This window comes from Heloderma suspectum, chromosome 3, assembly GCF_057233095.1.
Source record: "Heloderma suspectum isolate Gila_16-S chromosome 3, 16-S_ref, whole genome shotgun sequence".
Taxonomy (NCBI): Eukaryota; Metazoa; Chordata; class Lepidosauria; order Squamata; family Helodermatidae; genus Heloderma; species Heloderma suspectum.
In genome coordinates, this window is record NC_139460.1 from 194,504,725 (window position 1) to 194,521,733 (window position 17,009).

General features: G+C 41.8%; 1 protein-coding gene across 2 annotated transcripts in view; it reads left to right on the forward strand.

The window, feature by feature from the left end:
- Positions 1 to 16,558, forward strand: part of ZMIZ1 (zinc finger MIZ-type containing 1) — a 556,702-nt gene extending 540,144 nt beyond the window's left edge. For both annotated transcript variants that reach the window (XM_084845236.1, XM_084845235.1), the window contains 3 exons: positions 2,118 to 2,281; positions 7,898 to 8,146; positions 11,863 to 16,558. In XM_084845236.1, coding sequence (XP_084701362.1) covers positions 2,118 to 2,281; positions 7,898 to 8,146; positions 11,863 to 11,970 — 521 coding nt within the window. In that variant the 3' untranslated portion in view covers positions 11,971 to 16,558. The remainder of the gene's footprint in view (positions 1 to 2,117; positions 2,282 to 7,897; positions 8,147 to 11,862) is intronic.
- The last annotated feature ends 451 nt before the right edge of the window (positions 16,559 to 17,009 follow it).

The window sequence follows — 17,009 nt, forward strand, 5'->3', positions numbered from 1 at the left end:
CAAGTCTGCCATATTTCAGATGAATAGGTTCAGACATTTTGTGCAAGATCAGCCTTTAACGTTTGTGAGGTCCCAAAAAAGGATATGCTTAACCGCCCTATGGTGTTTGGGCAATTGTTATGAAAATAGCATACTGCACAGACGTGGTCCTAGCTAAGAAACCTTACCAAAAAAAAATTGAGCACCAATGTTTTTGGAAGGGGAGTTTTCCAATTTTTGGCAGGGCAAGAAGTGATTTATTTCCCCTTCTCCCCTCCATGCTAGTTTAGCAATTTCTGTGAAAATGGCATGCATCATAGACGTCTCCATAAGCAGGAAACCTTCAAAATGTCAGAAGGATGGGTGCAGGGCTAGGGAGTTACAACGAACGCAAAACAGTTTAAGGCTTTGTTTTCTGCTCAGTTGGCACCAAAGCCACAGAAAGTGCAATAGGACAGGGCGGATAGGGGCATGGGGCTGGAGAGAGGTGGATGGTTGTAGAGCATACAGTGGCAAAGGCAGAAGAACTTGAACATCCAGCATTTTTCAACTAAGCACCTAATGGCTGGGCTCAGACAACACGATAACCCACACTCTAGGGTAGAGTATGGGTTGAGTGTGGGTTGACGCTGAACCATGAGTCATTGCTGAAACATGGGTTATTGTGTTGTCTGAACCCAGCCGCAATAACAAACCATGGTTTGTTAACCACAAACAATCCATGAAAAGAACCCATTGTTTGTTGTTGGGTTGTGAACTGTGGGTTGTTTGTGCTTAACAAACCATGGCTTGTTATTGTGACTGGGTTCAGACAACACGATAATCCATGTTTCAACAACAACCCACAGTTCAATGACAACCCATACTCAACCCCTGAGTGCGAGTTATTGTGTTGTCTGAACTGAATGATATACCCTCCCAGGTTACACAGACTAAAAAAAAACACCTCTTTTCACCTTTTGGCTCCTGGGAGGGAGAAGAAACAAAGAGCACTGAACACTGAAACAGCCCTGTGATGTATTACTTCGACATCCCTTTCCCAAAGCACTGGGATTGGAGGGTCCTGATAAAACCGTCCACTGTGATTAGAAGCTAGCACTGTCAATCACAAAACTACACTCCTTCACACACACCCCTTTGGTGTTTTCCTTATATGGAGAGCTTGGAGAGAAACATATCAGTTTTTGCAGAGCGCAGACACATCAGCAGGATCTCTGATCCTCCAAATTGCTAACAAAACTTCAGATTTAGATTCATTCTGCTTCAGAGAAGCCCCAGGTTGATTAAGACATCTCCCAAATCAGCGTAGTTTGGTTCAGGATTTGGCCAAATCTGAAGCACATCCCTATTAGGACCCTCTTTTCCTCTCTCCAGGATTATTAGATGTAGTGGTGCTTATGTAATTTGTGTAATTGAGCTAGGGCTGAAAGGCTAGCAAAATTGAGTCTGTCCACCAATTAATTTCCACATGCCCTGACATACACAAAGGGCACTCTAACCCAACCTTGAATTTAAGCACTAACCTGGTAGCCATAGATGATCAGGAATTGCATGCAGATGAGTGAGTGGGCTGGCAAACGAGGGATGGCGTGCTCTGTCCCTCTTTTGCCCAGCATAGAAATGTAGCACTCCATCTCTTCTCTCCAGCCGCCAGTAGGCTAGTACAAGGCTGGCTAGGGAGTGCTGGTTCTAGGACTTTTTTCTGTCTAAACATGCACAGGATTGCACCCTTACTGTCACTGTACCTCTACCGATACTGGGCAGTGTAATTGCTCAAAATGCATTTTAAAAAGAAGAGTGCTACTGGGGTCTGATGCTATAAATGAGATGTAATAAGTAGGTCATTAATGTTCGATTTTCCAAATGAGTGCGTGAATGTTATTAGGTTTTGTAGAAACGAGAAGCACAATGGCCAGGCTTGAGCCAAGTGTTGCTGCCATTTCTTCATTAATCTTAATAGATGCTTTGAATTCATGTCCAGAAAGGGGAATCTAAATACGTTTTATGCTCTGAGCAGGTGGCACTGTTGTAAACTCATAAGAGATCCTGTCAAAGCATTTTTATTTTTTTTGGTACGGGTGCCAATTTGAAGTACCCTTTTATAATAACTCTACCTTCCTCTTTCTTTTGCTGTCTAGGTAACAGTTACCAAGGTCACAGCAATTTTGATTTCCCCCATGGGAATCCTGGTGGAACTTCTATGAACGACTTCATGCACGGGCCCCAATTGTCACACCCTCCAGATATGCCCAGTAGCATGGCAGCTCTTGACAAACCCCTAAGTCACCCTATGCAGGACCCTGTAAGTATTTTATTTATTTACCATATTTATATAGCCACAACAAACACAGCAAAATGCAGCCTCAATAAATCCTTTTTTAGCTGCAGAAAAATAAGACAAACCCTTAGTTGTTTAAAAGGACTGAGTAAATAAGGTTTTCACCCCGTGCTGGAAAGATAATAATGAAAGTGCCAGGTGCCTCCTCTCTGGGGAGGCTATTCCACAGCTGGAGTGCCACCACCAAAAAGGCTCTCTCCCTAGAAACCACCCACCTCAATTCACTTAGCAGGGGTGCATTAGCAGAGGTGCATTAGCAGAGCCTCCAAGTAGGTATATACAGAAGAAGGTATCTTTCAGGTAAGGTGGTCCCAAGCCATTAGAGTTTTTTAAAATTAAAACCAGCACTTCAAATTTGGCCTTGAAACAGACTTGGAGACAGTGCAGATGATTCTTGTTTAGTGAACCACCCAGAGAGTTTTGGTTATTGGGCAGTACAGAAGTGTAATTAATAAATAAAGCAAGCAAGCAAGCACTGGTATAATATTGTCGAAGCATCCAGTCCCAGTTAGTAATCTTCCAGCCCTATTTTGACCCAGAAGTAGTTTCTGGACCATTCTTAAAGGCAGCCTCAGACACAACTCATTGCATTGATCTAAACAGGATATAACATTATGTATGTTTCCTCTTCACAACATTATATTTTTTAATTATAATGAACTTATAGTCCTCAAAGTGGCTAACAGCAATTAAAAACAAAAACATTGCAATATAATTGAGAACAATAATATAATTCAGTTACAAAATTATCTATCAGCAATTAAATGAGTCCTGAATTGAAGAAATCTTGTTTTGGGAATCGCTTTTACTTTGCATTTCAAGTGCATATGCCAGTAAGAAGTACTGTAAATGTTGCCTGTTGTGATGTCGGTATAGGGCATATACAGCATAAGAGCAACTTGCTCTTCAGCATCTCTTCTATATGTACAGGAGGGGTCCCTAAATGAGGGATTGTGGACCACAGTGGCGCTGCTAGGGTCTGACTGCAGGACACAGGGCCTTGAAGCTGGGGGCGGGGGAGGGGGAGGTGCTGTTGCAAAAGCAGCACTCTGTCAGCAGAAGTTGCCTCAACGCTTCCCCTTTATTCCTTCTCTTAAAAGAAAACACTTTTGCAGGCCAGGCACACTGCAGAGCAGAGGTCCAGCCAGTTGCACCCACTGCCTTCATTTTCCCAAAGTGCTGTGCCTCTGAGCTCCACCTGGTGGGCCCAACTGTCTAGAGCTTCACTCTGCAGCACACCTGCTTTTAGAAAAATAAAAGGAAAGCTGTGGCAACTGCTGCCACCACTGCCACTTGGTAAGTCAGGTGGGGAGACCAACCAGGCTGCAGAAAGAGAAGGAGCAGGTCCTTTTTTCTTCCTTCCAAACATGTTAGAGATTGTCAGGTGCACTGGAGCCTCCACACCTGTCAACCTCTGTAAAAGGTTTTGAAGAAACAAACAAAAAGAGCCTAGTCCTTCCCTCCCCTCCCTTCCATCTGGGAGCAGGGAGTGGGGAGGAGGGGGAATGACTCCCTTTTTCTTTTGTTAAACTAAAGAAAAAGTGATCCTCTTCTCATCACCCTGCCCACCCATCCCACTTACCAAGGAGTAGGGAGGGGAAAGTATGGGTCCCTTTTTCTTTCTTCCCCTCCGCCCCCCCCCCAATTTAAAAGGACCTGTTCTTTTCCCTCCTCACCACCTGGTAAGCAGAAGGGAGAGGAGCATAAGTGAGTGACCCAGGTAGCAGGGGCAGGGGGGAGAAAGGGGTGCGACATTGTTGAGCCACCAGATGGCATCTCGTCCAGGGCCCTTCAAACCTGGCAGTGCCACTGGTGGGCCACACGAAAAAGGGAACCCCCTAGAAGGCCATCATGACTGTCATGAAGAAACATCCATCATGACCCTACTTGATTGATCTATCATTAGTAGAAAGCATGCAGTGTTACTAATATGCCTTTGCAAAAACATTCCTTATCCAGTTTTTTAAAACGTCCCAGATTATTAGCATCTGCACTAGGAGAATCAGCAACCAGCTCCCACGGAGGTAAATCTGGTCCCCAGTGGGATGAAAGTCCTACGTTTTGCACCCTGGTTGGGGCGGAAGTGACAGCTGTGGGAAAGGGACTTGCTAGCAGGCCACTTAGGGTGGAGTATTGGCCTATGTGTGCTTTCTTCACAAATGAGTCTACACTTTTTGTACATTGCCACCCCCACCCCCTTATGTGAAACCCATGTAAGAAAAACATCTTGTCTGAAGCAGCCCTCAGGCTTCCACAGCATTGCAGTTAATTTATCTGGCCCAGTGACATTCCATCAAACACTGGAGAAAATCTATTATCTAGATGTACTGACAGAGTGCACTTCTATTAAGAGAAAAAGTGAACCGCTGCAAATTAAGTTTCTCCTGCATCCATGGTAATGAAAGATGGGGATAATCAGGGAACACGCCCCTCCGCCAGTACCCTCCGCTTTTTTATTTCCCCGAGTGTGAGAGGAGGAGGAGGGCCTCTCCCTACCCTAGCAAAAAAAGGGGCAAAGATGGAAAGAGAAAGAGCACCACCTACGGAACAGATATTTTCTCATGTGCCCCACCCCCCTGACACTTGTGCACTCATACACACACAAATAGGGAAGTCAGAAGGGAGAAGAGGGGGAGGTATCAGCGGGGACTATGGAGATTTCTTCCTAGCTCACTTTCCCATCTCTTCTCTCCCCCGTTGACTGTTTCACACACAGAGTGGCAGGAAGGAGGGATTGTTTTTATAAGTAGGTCATTTGTTGGGAGGGCTTGACCCATTGAATCTTCCCACCCTTTGTAAAAATTAGTTGCCGATCAGGGTACTACAGACCACCCATATCAAATTGGCACCCCGGTTTAATCTTACCCTCTTAGAACTGGAGGTATGGGGAATGAGGGTATTCGCTCCATGCTGTGCTCCTTTAAAACCCTTTGGAAAGTAAAGATGAGAGCAAAATATGGCTCATAACAGGTTGAATCCTTAGAATATGGTGCAGCATTGGGTTCCCTGGGCTCCTATATCATTTAAACCACCCTTAAAAAATAACCAGATTGGACTCTTTTTTGTTGGAGAGATTGTAGTCATGGAATAGTAATAGGGTTGGAAAGGGCCTACAAGGCCATCTTTTGTCTTATGTCCAGACAACTGATTCACAGACTACTGTTTTGGTTTATTGCCTCTTAGTGATTATTTTTTTTTGTCACCAAGCATGGAATGTCAAAGCAGAGAAGTACCATGGTCACCTGTGTGGTGCTCCAGGGACTCAGATATCAGTTTTAGCATGCCACTTTGAACAGTATTTTTTGCCTTATTTGTTAGCAGGAGGAGGCAAGACCATCTTAGTGCCCAGTCTCTGAAAGTGGCTGGGGCCTGTGGTGATCCACCAGAGGTCGCCACTCCATCTCTTGTTGCCCCGATTGGAGAAGGGACCTGATAGGGCTGTTCAGTTGTCTGACGTAATTTGCTGACATTAGCTGGCACCACACACTTGTCAGCTTGCCAGAGGCTGGGCAGTCACCACAGTGGCAGCCGATTAGGCCAGGGGAGGAAGGGGGGGCTGATGAGAGCAGGCCTTTTAAATGGCCCCAGTAGCAGAGAGAGGCAAGGAGGGAGAAAGGAGCAGGAAGCAGAGCAGAAGAAGATGAGAGAGAAATGGAGGAGAGCAAAAGCAAAGGAAGACTGGAGAAACACATTGTAAAAGGAGAGGAGGAAGGGAAGGGTAGCAAGGAGAAGGATATAATAGGAGAGGAGGGAAGGAGATTTGGTGAACAAAAAGACAAGGGAGAGAGTTGTGGGGGGAAGATACCAACTGTACAGGATACCAAAGATACCAACAGATATCAGCTGTACCAATTGAGTGAAAACAGACTGGGGGTCAGTATGGATGAAAAGGAGAGGGAAGATAGAGGCACTGGTTCTCAATCTGACCAACTAGAAGACTTGGACCAGCTAGTGAAGACAAGTAGCAGCCATGCTTGGTGTGAGGGAGCCCAGAGATTTATTTCCAGTTGAACATTTGCAGTAAAGGTTACCAGTGAAGCTTGGTAGACTGAACTATGTTCTGAAGTCAGTTATCCTCCAGTTCTCCACAAAGGGCAGCCTTTTGGCTGGGAAAGCTTTTTACATCCAGTGTAGATTCAGAGAGACCAGAGAAGCACAAAAGAGAGGTTACAAAGAAGGTGGGTCCAGCTTCTCTAGATATGTCTCCTGGGTCAACTGGTCTTTCACCAACTCATCTTTTCTCACAACTAGAATGACAACACTCAGAACTTTAAGACCCTTACTATGAATCCTGTGCTGTAGCATGGCTCAATAAACAATAACTGCCTTCTAATAAAGTCTCGTTTTCTTAATTGTAGATGGAACAAGGGGGGTTGACATGCCCCTTCCACTGGAGGGGGCAGTTGCACTGACAGGGATTTTATATGAACAAATGATAACAATGAAAGATAATTTGAAAGATGGCTATTGAATAACTTGTTCCTACAAGGAATGAGACAGTTGACCTCTGTTAGCACATCCAAGATCATTCGTAACGGATGGGATACACAGACTACCGTGGTCAGCTGTTTAAAGCATAAGAATGATTACTTCAATGTTCTGGTGGTTTTAAAATATTGTCTATTACGACTAAAATAAAATAATTCTATACTATTTAAGGGTGCAATCCTATGCATGTTTAGACAGAAAAATAATTCCTACAACTCCCATGGGAGTTGTAGGACTTTTCTCTCTCTAACCATGCATAGGATTGCATCTTGTGTATGTTTAAGTTAATAAGACTCCTATGCTTTAGGATTTTGACACACTTTCTGTTGAATGGCATTGTGTTTTCTGCTCATCCTTGGTTTATACTCCTTTATAGCAACTGAATTCAGTTCTTTTTCGAGAAATATTCATACATTTAATTTTCTTCATGGTGCTGAAGTCAGCTTGCAAGGCATGCTCTGGCACTGAAGGAAGGCTTGTACAAAAGAAGAGTGATTCACTAAGCTATGGACACAAAATCATTTTATATTTTATAAGTGTGTGTGTGTGTGGTCTAGTAGGGTTTTTTTTAATGAGAAATACAAGACATGCCAAGCTTCAGGCAATTTTTTCCCCTCAGCTCCTAACTGAATGCTCAAGATCTGCTTCTGTGATAGGGATGCCTTATTTTCCCAGAAGATGTTACTAAATGAGAACCACAGCAAAACTGAATTTTTTCTTCACCCAAAAGAAGTGTATCAAGATGCATGTTATGAAAGTTACTAAATAGCTCCATCTTTCCAGACGTAGCTGTTTCAAGGCAGAAGCAGGCTAAACAGAAATCTGGATCCCCTACCAAGCTGAACCTTTAAAAAAAAAAAAGTCTTTATAAATCCCGAGGACTCAAACCCCAACAGATTGTTCCCTGTGTATTCCTTTTCCCTGATGGCAGATGACTGTCCTAAGTCCATAATTTTGCAGTACGTGTTTCACATTTATCATGGCTTATAGAGCAGTTTACAGTGAAGAAGTTTAATTTCCCCCCCATACCATCTTCGAGCTTTGTACCGTCTCGCCTCACTTTTGCTTTCCTGCTTCTTTCCTCCTCCGCAGATCCCTCATCCCGGCAGCACTGATCAGTCCCATAGTTCCATGCAGCAAGGTTTGCACGTACCTCATCCCAGCAGCCAGTCAGGGCAGCCATTACATCACAGCGGTCCTCCTACCCAGCAGTCCCGGCAGCCGCCACAGGCCGCTTCTAGCAACCATCCACACAATGACCTGGCCTTTAACCCCTCCTCAGCCTTAGAAGGTCAGGCTGGTGGGCAGGGAGCATCTGACATGCCGGAGCCTTCGCTGGATGTAAGTTTGTGTCATTCTGTCATCTGCTTGCTTTAGAATGTGCCTTGAGTTTCTAAAGGGATGAAAAATGGAGGGCAACAGGGAACAGCTTTCCCAGCATATGCCCTCATTTTCTGCATTTGATCACTACAGCTAACAAGGCAGACTCTGGCCTTTCTGAGAAAAGCCTTTCCATTTTAAGCAGCTCCATGTCATGCAATGTGGTATCTTGTCTGTGATGATGTGTGTGGGTGAGGATGGGGGCACAAGAGCAGCTTTTCTCATGAGGAATGGGCCACTTATGCAATTACAATCAGTTATTATTAATTGATAGGTATACAGCAGCATCAGTGTACATGGTGCTTCACAAAGAAACACATCAAAAAGAGAGCTTACCCTTAATCAATGTGCAGGGAGGGGCAGTGACAACAAAAGGAAGAAAAGAAAGGGAGAGGAAAGGGTAATGCAAGATGATTTTTTTTAAATCTTAGATTATTTTTTAAGAATGTTTAAGAATATTACAGATGCTTACTTAGCCCATAGACAGATGCCTAGGTATGAGATGGGGGCAGGTTATAACAATAATGCTGGATTCTGACATTCATGAAAGTACAAATCCATTCTCTGCTTCCTCCTCATTCCATCTCTGACAGTAAAGTCCAGGGCCACCATTCGAGGCAATGAGAGGTCTGACCTCTTGTAGCAGGGGTTCCCAACGCAGCACCCCGTGGACACCTCCAATGTTGCCTGCAAAACTCTTCAATCCCTGCCCCCTTAAAAAAAAAAAATTAAAAAGTTAGGGTAAACAGGTTCTCCTTCCTGTTCCTGAACCTGCCACTGATCAGCAGCTGTTCAGTGGGCCGGAATAGAAAGCAAGGGAAAGAGGTTGAGGGGAGAGAAACAGTGAGGCTAGAGGCTAGGAGGGTGGAGAAACAGCAAGGTAAATGGGTGAGTGGGAGCAAAGGAGCAAGGCTGGGGCTAGGAGTGGAGAGAAAGAAGAAGGCTAGGGACAGGGAAGAGGGAGAAATAGTGAGGCTAGAGGCAGTGAGTGGAGAGAGAGAGAGAGAGAGAGAATGCCAAGAGGAAAGGTCTGTGTGGACCAAATAACAGGTGGGTCAGGAAGAAATTCTTTCCATTTTCTCATCCCTCCCATTCTCTAGCCTCACAATTTCTTTCCCTCCCCACCACCTCTTGATTAGCCAGGCCCCCACGGCAACCATTATGTGACTAGCCACATCCTCCATGGGAGCCATTTTGTGGTAGTCCCCACAGCAGTTTCTCAAATTCCCAAATGTGCCCACAGGTCCAAAAAGTTTAGGGACCCCTGTCTTACAGCATCTCTACATGACAGACATGTTTAAAGATGATGTAATAAAATCCCTCTGTTGGCAAGCTAATCTATCTAAATATAAGGGCTTGGATCCTAACCACCTGATTTTGGGCAATTTCCCCCTCCTCCAGCAATCCCCCACTCCACATACCTCATTGTTCAGGAGCCACGGCCTCCACTTCTCCGAAGAGGCTTTTTGGGGGGAGGGGCAAGTGGCTGCAGGAAAGGAAGAGGGGACAGGAAACTTTCCTTCTGTAAGCTTCTTTAAGTTAACCTATCTTAGGATCCAAGCCAAGAATTTTAACAGGTTTGTTGACTAATTCTCACAGCTTACATAGTATACTACATAGTATACCACAAATAAGCACATGAGAGGAATATAAAGACTGCTAAAATCTAAGCCATCAGGGCCTTTATTTATTTAGATGTCATTTGTCTTAACTTTCAAAAGGAATAGAATAGTTCAATATACCTTTTATTGGACCAACCAGTTTTTAAAAGATTGAAAGTCTTGAGTGATAAAGAATATCCTTCTTCAGGACAGATGTAAAATGTTAAAAAGTTTGGTTATACATTCTGTGGATTATTGGCTGAGTTGGGAGCGCGCACACACTTGTAGACCCTGTTTTTAAATATGCTTCTTTCTGAATTGGAACACATAAGTGGTTCCCTCTCCCTTGTTGGCTGGTGTTTTAATACTGTGGATCGCTTGCTACCAGGCTGTGCTGTAGTGTGGGACCTAGTGACAGAAATCATGTATTTGCTCTCCTAGAAGGAAGAGATGCAATTTAGTCTGCAAGAAAGCCATTCCTTTCATCATTATCTGTAGTAGGATGGGACAAACCTATCTGTGGGCAAAGAATGAACATGTTTTACAAAAACAAGAATCCATGGGGGAGAAGCTGAGAAAAGCCATCATGCAAGAGGCTTTATAGAAAAAGTGTTCCAAAATGTGGAAAGAAAAATACTCATCCATGAGAACGTTGCATTATAATCAAAAGCCCACATGGGGCCTATCACTGTATCAGCTCACACCTTACATGTCCAGGTATGGTTATTGGTCACTTGGGTGCCCTGAGAACAAATGAGACGGTTTGTGTAGGCTGTGATGACTGTCTACAGCCTCTGTGGTCCTGCCCACTGAATTATAATTTCAAGCCTGTTTGAATCATTGGCAAGCCAAAGCTACAGTAACATTTTCATTCAACAAGTATCTAACTTCACATCTGTTTATGTATCTCAGGAAGGTTGGAAGGTGAAGCACTGTACAGGTGAAGCAAAACCAACACATTATTTAGCTAAACTGAATGCAAGCAACATTGATGCAATTTTAGTCGTTATATTAACTAGTGATTGAATGACTGTTGCATTTAACCTTTTAAAAAAAATAGCACCCCAAGGGTTCACAACCAATTCTTGTTGAATTTCAGACAAAAGACCAAAACAAGTTGGCTGCAGCTTCCCAAAGCATTTAACATTGACATCACATGAATACCCAGCAAAATTGCATGTGCATCTGTGATCACCACAGGACAATCAGCAGTTCTTATGCTTTCTTCTAGGAAGCATCAAATATCTAAAACATCCCTAAACATGGCTGAAAATAACCTGCAGAGTATTGTATGCATCTTTAAGGAAATCTATACAGAAGTTCATATACATACTAATCTTCTCAAATGGCTGCCCCTAGAATGGTATTTACAGGATGTGCTACACATTGTCTGCTTGTGTAATTGCATTTGGTATGATAGGATGAGTGCGATGGCAGAATGCCCATAATAGTAAGATACTGCTGTACCACCTCATGTTGGCTTTCTGCCACACACTTAACTACCGGCTTGGCAAATCAAGTGAGTGTCTTTTTGACACAGGATAATCTAGAAGCCATAATATTAGTGTGTCCTAGAGGAGAAACAGATGAGCAGAAGCCCTACGTGTTGAATCTGTTAACTGAGCTGTGCCATTCAGACTGCAGGCATAAGAGTGAATGCTTTTCCACATTAAAAAGTTCCCTTTGTGCATACAAAACTTGTATGTCAGGGAGAAAGATCTAAGGTAGCCTTTTCCCTGGCATGTTATCTTTTTATGTGTAGGGATATATAGATATAGATAGGAGGGGCTGCTGAGAAAACCATTTCCATGTGGCAGCTCTCAGTGCAGGACCCATAACATTTGTCTGTCTTTTACCATATGCAGTGCCTTACTCACATGAAGGTTGTACAAGCTAGCAGCTGTGTAGCTCAGTAATTGCATTGGCTGGAATGTATAAAGCACTGTTTTCTCTAACCATGAAGAGAACTTTCAGAGCCATATCTTCCAACAAACAAGGGGCCTTAAGCCTGCAAATTGCCATCTGCTTCACTCCTATGATTTTATGGTCTTCAAATTTCCCATCTTTATTTTCCAGCTGCTTCCAGAACTCACAAATCCAGATGAGCTACTTTCGTACCTGGATCCTCCTGACTTACCAAGCAATAGCAATGATGACCTTCTCTCTCTTTTTGAGAACAACTGAAGCCTTCTGTATTTTGGCTCCAACACCTCTCACTTGTTTGACACATCTGTAGCTTCACAGTGAGGAATCCCAAACCACCCTTTTTCCGCGAGGACAAACTCACAACTTGAGCAAATGGTGCACACTCCCTATTTTCTTCATCTCAGAACTGCTTGAGTCAAGCTTCATTAATTGGGGGGGGGGGGGAAGCAAGAGGACAATAAGGTGGTGACCTCATAGACTGCCACTCTACATCACAGATGGTTTGTGCAGCTGTGGAAAACCTCACTTGTTAATTCTGCAGAGAGATAGAGAGTGAGTTTTGGGATATATGTAGTGAGAAATATCCCAGTAGAAACCAGTCACAGCAAAGGAAGGAAGAAAAGTCAACAGAACTATTCTAAATGACCAGTTTCAGAATGTCCTTCCAACTTGTGTTCTTCCATGGGTTTCCCTCCTTTTGCTGTAGCGTCTATTTCACTGTGTTCCTTCCCAAGTTGTGCAGGCCCTAGTCTGTACATTTCTGTCAGACGGAATAAGGACAACATTTGGCAGTACATTCAGACTAGCCAAACAAACTCAAAACCATAAAACACATACCAAAAAGCACAAAAAAACCCAATAAAGTTGTCACAAGTAAGATAAAAATACAAAATGCATCAGGGGGAGGCATCTGTTGTTTAGACAATAGTTTATCCGTGGTGGAGGAGTCCTGTGAATCTCCAGGCTGTGGCAAGCGTGTTTTTCTAAATTGTAGCAATCTTTTTTTTTGTTTTAGTAATCTTGTGGGCAAAGTAACTCCTATGCTTTAACACTGAGACTTGGATACCTTGTTTTCTTCTGTCTCCCTCTTTCCTCTTTTTTTTTCCCTTAAGGGATTTGGTTTCAAATGACCACATTTTGTGATAATATAGTAGTCAACTTTTTTTTTAAGAGGGAGGGGAGAACCATATTTACATATGAAGTGGGAAAAGCAAAAAAACTATAAAATGTCACTAAGAGTTTTCCATTTTCTTAACCTGTGCAATTAGACCATTGCTCAGTTCCTAATAGGAAAAGGTGGCAAAGTTGTGCAAGAAGATGAGGGAGGGAAAAACTGCTCACATTCTTGTTTTAAATAATTGACTTGAAAGGCATTTGCAATGAGAGAGATACCTTACACCCCTCATGGTTTGCTTCGTATTTTCCAGCTTGTCTTTAGTGGTTCAGCATTTCTTTCTTTTTTCAAGTTTGTCGTATCATTTAGCTGCCAGGACCTTTTCTCCTCCTTTTAAAAATATTTCCAAGGTTAACAGGCATGGGAAGAATAAGTTACTTTGGTACAGTAGTACTGCAGACTCTCGTGCCACAATGCTTCCGTGGTATTTGTGCTTCTCATGTGGTTGCTTCCCTCCTGCATGAGCTTCCAGTCGCTTGTGGGCCCATTTTTGTACTCTCAGTCGTTCTCGCTTTATAAATTATGTATAGTATCTGTATGTTAAGACGTGCATGTGTGCCAACTCTGCCCTTATGGGCCAACATTTCATCTTCTGCCTATTGTGTACAGATACTGCTTTTTTGTGAATAAAGAAACCTTGATCGCTTCCTTCCCTGTCCAGAATCAAATCAAATATTCCCTTATTTGATTTCAGCAGTAGGCTTTCAACTTTGTGCCAGATGAACTCTTGCTTGTTGATTTCAGTGTGTGAACTCCACCCACCTTGCCCTCTGTGAATGGCATGATGTGTGCATTCCATTCTGAATTTGCTCTCTTCACCAAAGTCATGCTTGTAAATTCTTTGAGCATTTGTTCTTAGCATCTTGTTATATATATATATATGCTAGTCCACAGCACCTTGCTGTAGATATTACAGGAAATGGCAGTTTTAGTTCCTCTATTATTTTCCATTAGGCGTGTTGAATTTGTAAAACATTTTATGTAGAGATGTTCTTCCATTTACTTTTCCCCCACCACCCTTTTATTGAGGTTTTCTCATTTTTTTCTCAAAAGAAGCTCTGTTCATTATGCAAAATCATTTATTTTAAGAATTGCTATTGTAAATACCTTTTGTGAATATTTTAGTATCATCTTTGATTATAATATTCAACATTTTCATGATCTGATTATACATTTGTTTTTAAAATACATAGTCCAAGAAAAAGTGGGTATTTTTCTTTTCTTTTTCTAAAGGGTTCTTGGACTAAAGGAGCATTTATTTTTCCCTTTGATAAATTAGCCCCTATCAGTTTTGCAACCAAATATAATACATCTGGCTGGTGTCCTGAACTGCCGTGCAAAGAAACAGTTGTGTACTAGGAAAGGCGACTATCTTAGCATAAATCACCCTATGCTTCTGTTCTGTAAGCTAAAGGAGCTATCTTTAAAGCTCTTGTTTATATCCCTCAGAAAATGACACTGTCCTATGCACAGGAAAGGGGAACGTAGTACAGAATATACTTTATTGTCTTATATACACTGCGAAGGATCTCTGCTAATGGACATCTGGGTTATGTGATTCCACAACTGGGATGGGATACCACTGTGACACTGATGTTTAGAGAGGCTCCTTCCCTTAGAAATGCAGTACTGTTTGGTGTGTTTTTTCTAAAGTAGCTTTCCCCTGTATTTTGCTGCATTGTTTACAAGATTATTGACATTATTTGTATGGGCAGCTAAGGTTAAGCTGACTTTTTGTTGTCCCATTCATGCTTTTCTTTTAAAGCTAGGTGCACGCAGTCCTGTGACCATTAAATCAAACACAGCACACCAGTCATAGCCATGTATGATGGCCCACCAGGGGCCCAATGAAGTTCCTGTTGATGATATCTGCTAAATGAGGAAAAATGTCAATCATCTGGCAGGCTACAATATGTGGTTGGTAGGCTGTAGTCATCTTGATGGGCCACAAGTTGTGCAGGCCTGTGTTAAGCCATATATTGTCTTTTGTCTGTTCAGATTCTCTCACTCGTTTTATAAAATTGCTCTTCTACTGTTGAGTACACATCTATCTAAACTAGTTACTTGAAATGATTTCTTTTCTGTTTAACTGGAAACAGAACCATTTAAGAGTAGATGTGTTGAGGACTATATTTGCTGATGGCAATCTAAATGCATCACATAAAAAGTACCTGTTGAGGAGAGAACCCCTGGAACTAATGAACATACTTCATATAAGGCTATCATTTGAAGATTTATTTTCTCTAGTAAAAGAATTAGATGTGCATTTGGCTGCTATAGATGTTATTTATACTGATTAGGTCTGCAGAAAGGGGACACAAGTTGACTGAACACAAGGGCTATCTGAGCTGGGTTTGTGCACAGGTGAAAGCAGCTGCTGAGATCCAGCCACGTACTTCCTTTATATTTTATCAAAGGGCGTATTTATCAGTGGGGCATCCTTTGTGAAGTTAGCCCAAAATGCCTGATCTACACACACACACACACACACACACACACACACAGATTACTCATCAGCATCTTATTACTGGGACTGTTTTAGGATAGAGGAAATTTTAAAAAAGTTAATTTTAATCTCTTCACTGCCATCATGTGGAGAAGACCTACTAAATAAGATGCAGCGCAATCCTATGCATGTCTACTCTAAAGTAAGTTCCATTAAGTTCAATGAGACTTACTCCCAGGTAAGTGTATAGGATTGCAGCCTTAATGAGTTATTTTGTGTTGGAGGGAAAAATTATATCCCCACAGTATTTTTTGTTTCAGAGGTATTTGGTTTGGGGTTTTTTTTTATTGTTTCCCTATAGACACCCACCTAGAAAAGAACCAACAGAGATTTATAGTTCTACTGCCAAGACATTATTATTATTGTTATTATATGATGATGAAAACACACCAATGTCTGCAGTGGAGACTCCAGGGACATCTGTACATATGTAAATGGAAAATAGAGACATGTTAACAGAAATGCATTCATTTTCCTTGGAATGTGCATTGTTTTTAATTTCGCAGGAAAAAAAATAAAAGCTTGAAGATCCATCTTATGTGGAAAATGAATCCTGTTTGTTAGCGTTTGTGAAGTCTCCACATTTGTTTCACTTCTTGTAATATACTCGGGATCCTTTGTGAAAAGAATTTTTGTTGCATTTTTTGTTTTACCTTCATGTAATAATTAGCTTAAGTGTACTAGTCTTATCACCTGTGTATTTTTAGGGTGCTACAAAAATAATGAAGAAAATAAGGGGATTAAATAATAAAAAAGATTGTAACCAAATTCATACTTTGTACAATTTTTTGATATTGTGATCAGAGGAGAATTTAAAAAAAGTACAATCTGAATTAACATGCAAAAATGGCCATTGTCTTTGTTTGTACATTGTATGTACAGTACAATGCAATCATTTCATACTTTAAAACTGGTCAGAAAAAATAATTGTGATTTTTAGTCTTGCAAAACTGTATGTAGTTAGATGATGTGACAACCTAATATTTATCTAATAAATATGTATTCAAATGAAACCTGTATATTAGGTGTTCATGTGGTTATTTTGTATTTAAAAAACCAGATTGACTATTGCTAGACATTTATATACTTTCTTGTAACACTGAAAGTACTCTCATTTTGCTCATGTTATTTTTTTTTCCTAAATAAATTTGGAAAAGTATGGATGGACTAACGGGCAGCTGTTTTGTAACTCTGACTTTTCTTTCTATTTATCACTTTTTTTAAAATGTTGAAAGGTCCTGGAATTCAATATTTGGGATCTATAATACTTCCAGGAACCTGAAGAGAATCATTTTCTGTCAGACCTATGCCTAATATGTGCATACTGGTATATCTTGCCTAGTAAATACCAAAGCAGGCTATCAAAGGATTCACTACAGGGAGTTACCCTACACAAATCTCGAGGTATGGGAATTCATATCACCAAGGCTTCCTGCTGTGCCTACTTTGCATTAGAGGGACCGTTATGCCAGATCTGCTAGCTGCCAAGGAGGCCCATTCTAATCCAGAAATCGTAAGGAAAAGAAAGAAGTAACTTTAGCACAGAGCTGTAGTAACTCCATCCCTTGCCCTTTGTAGCAAAGTAAGCTGTTAAGGGACTGGGCACACTGAAGTATT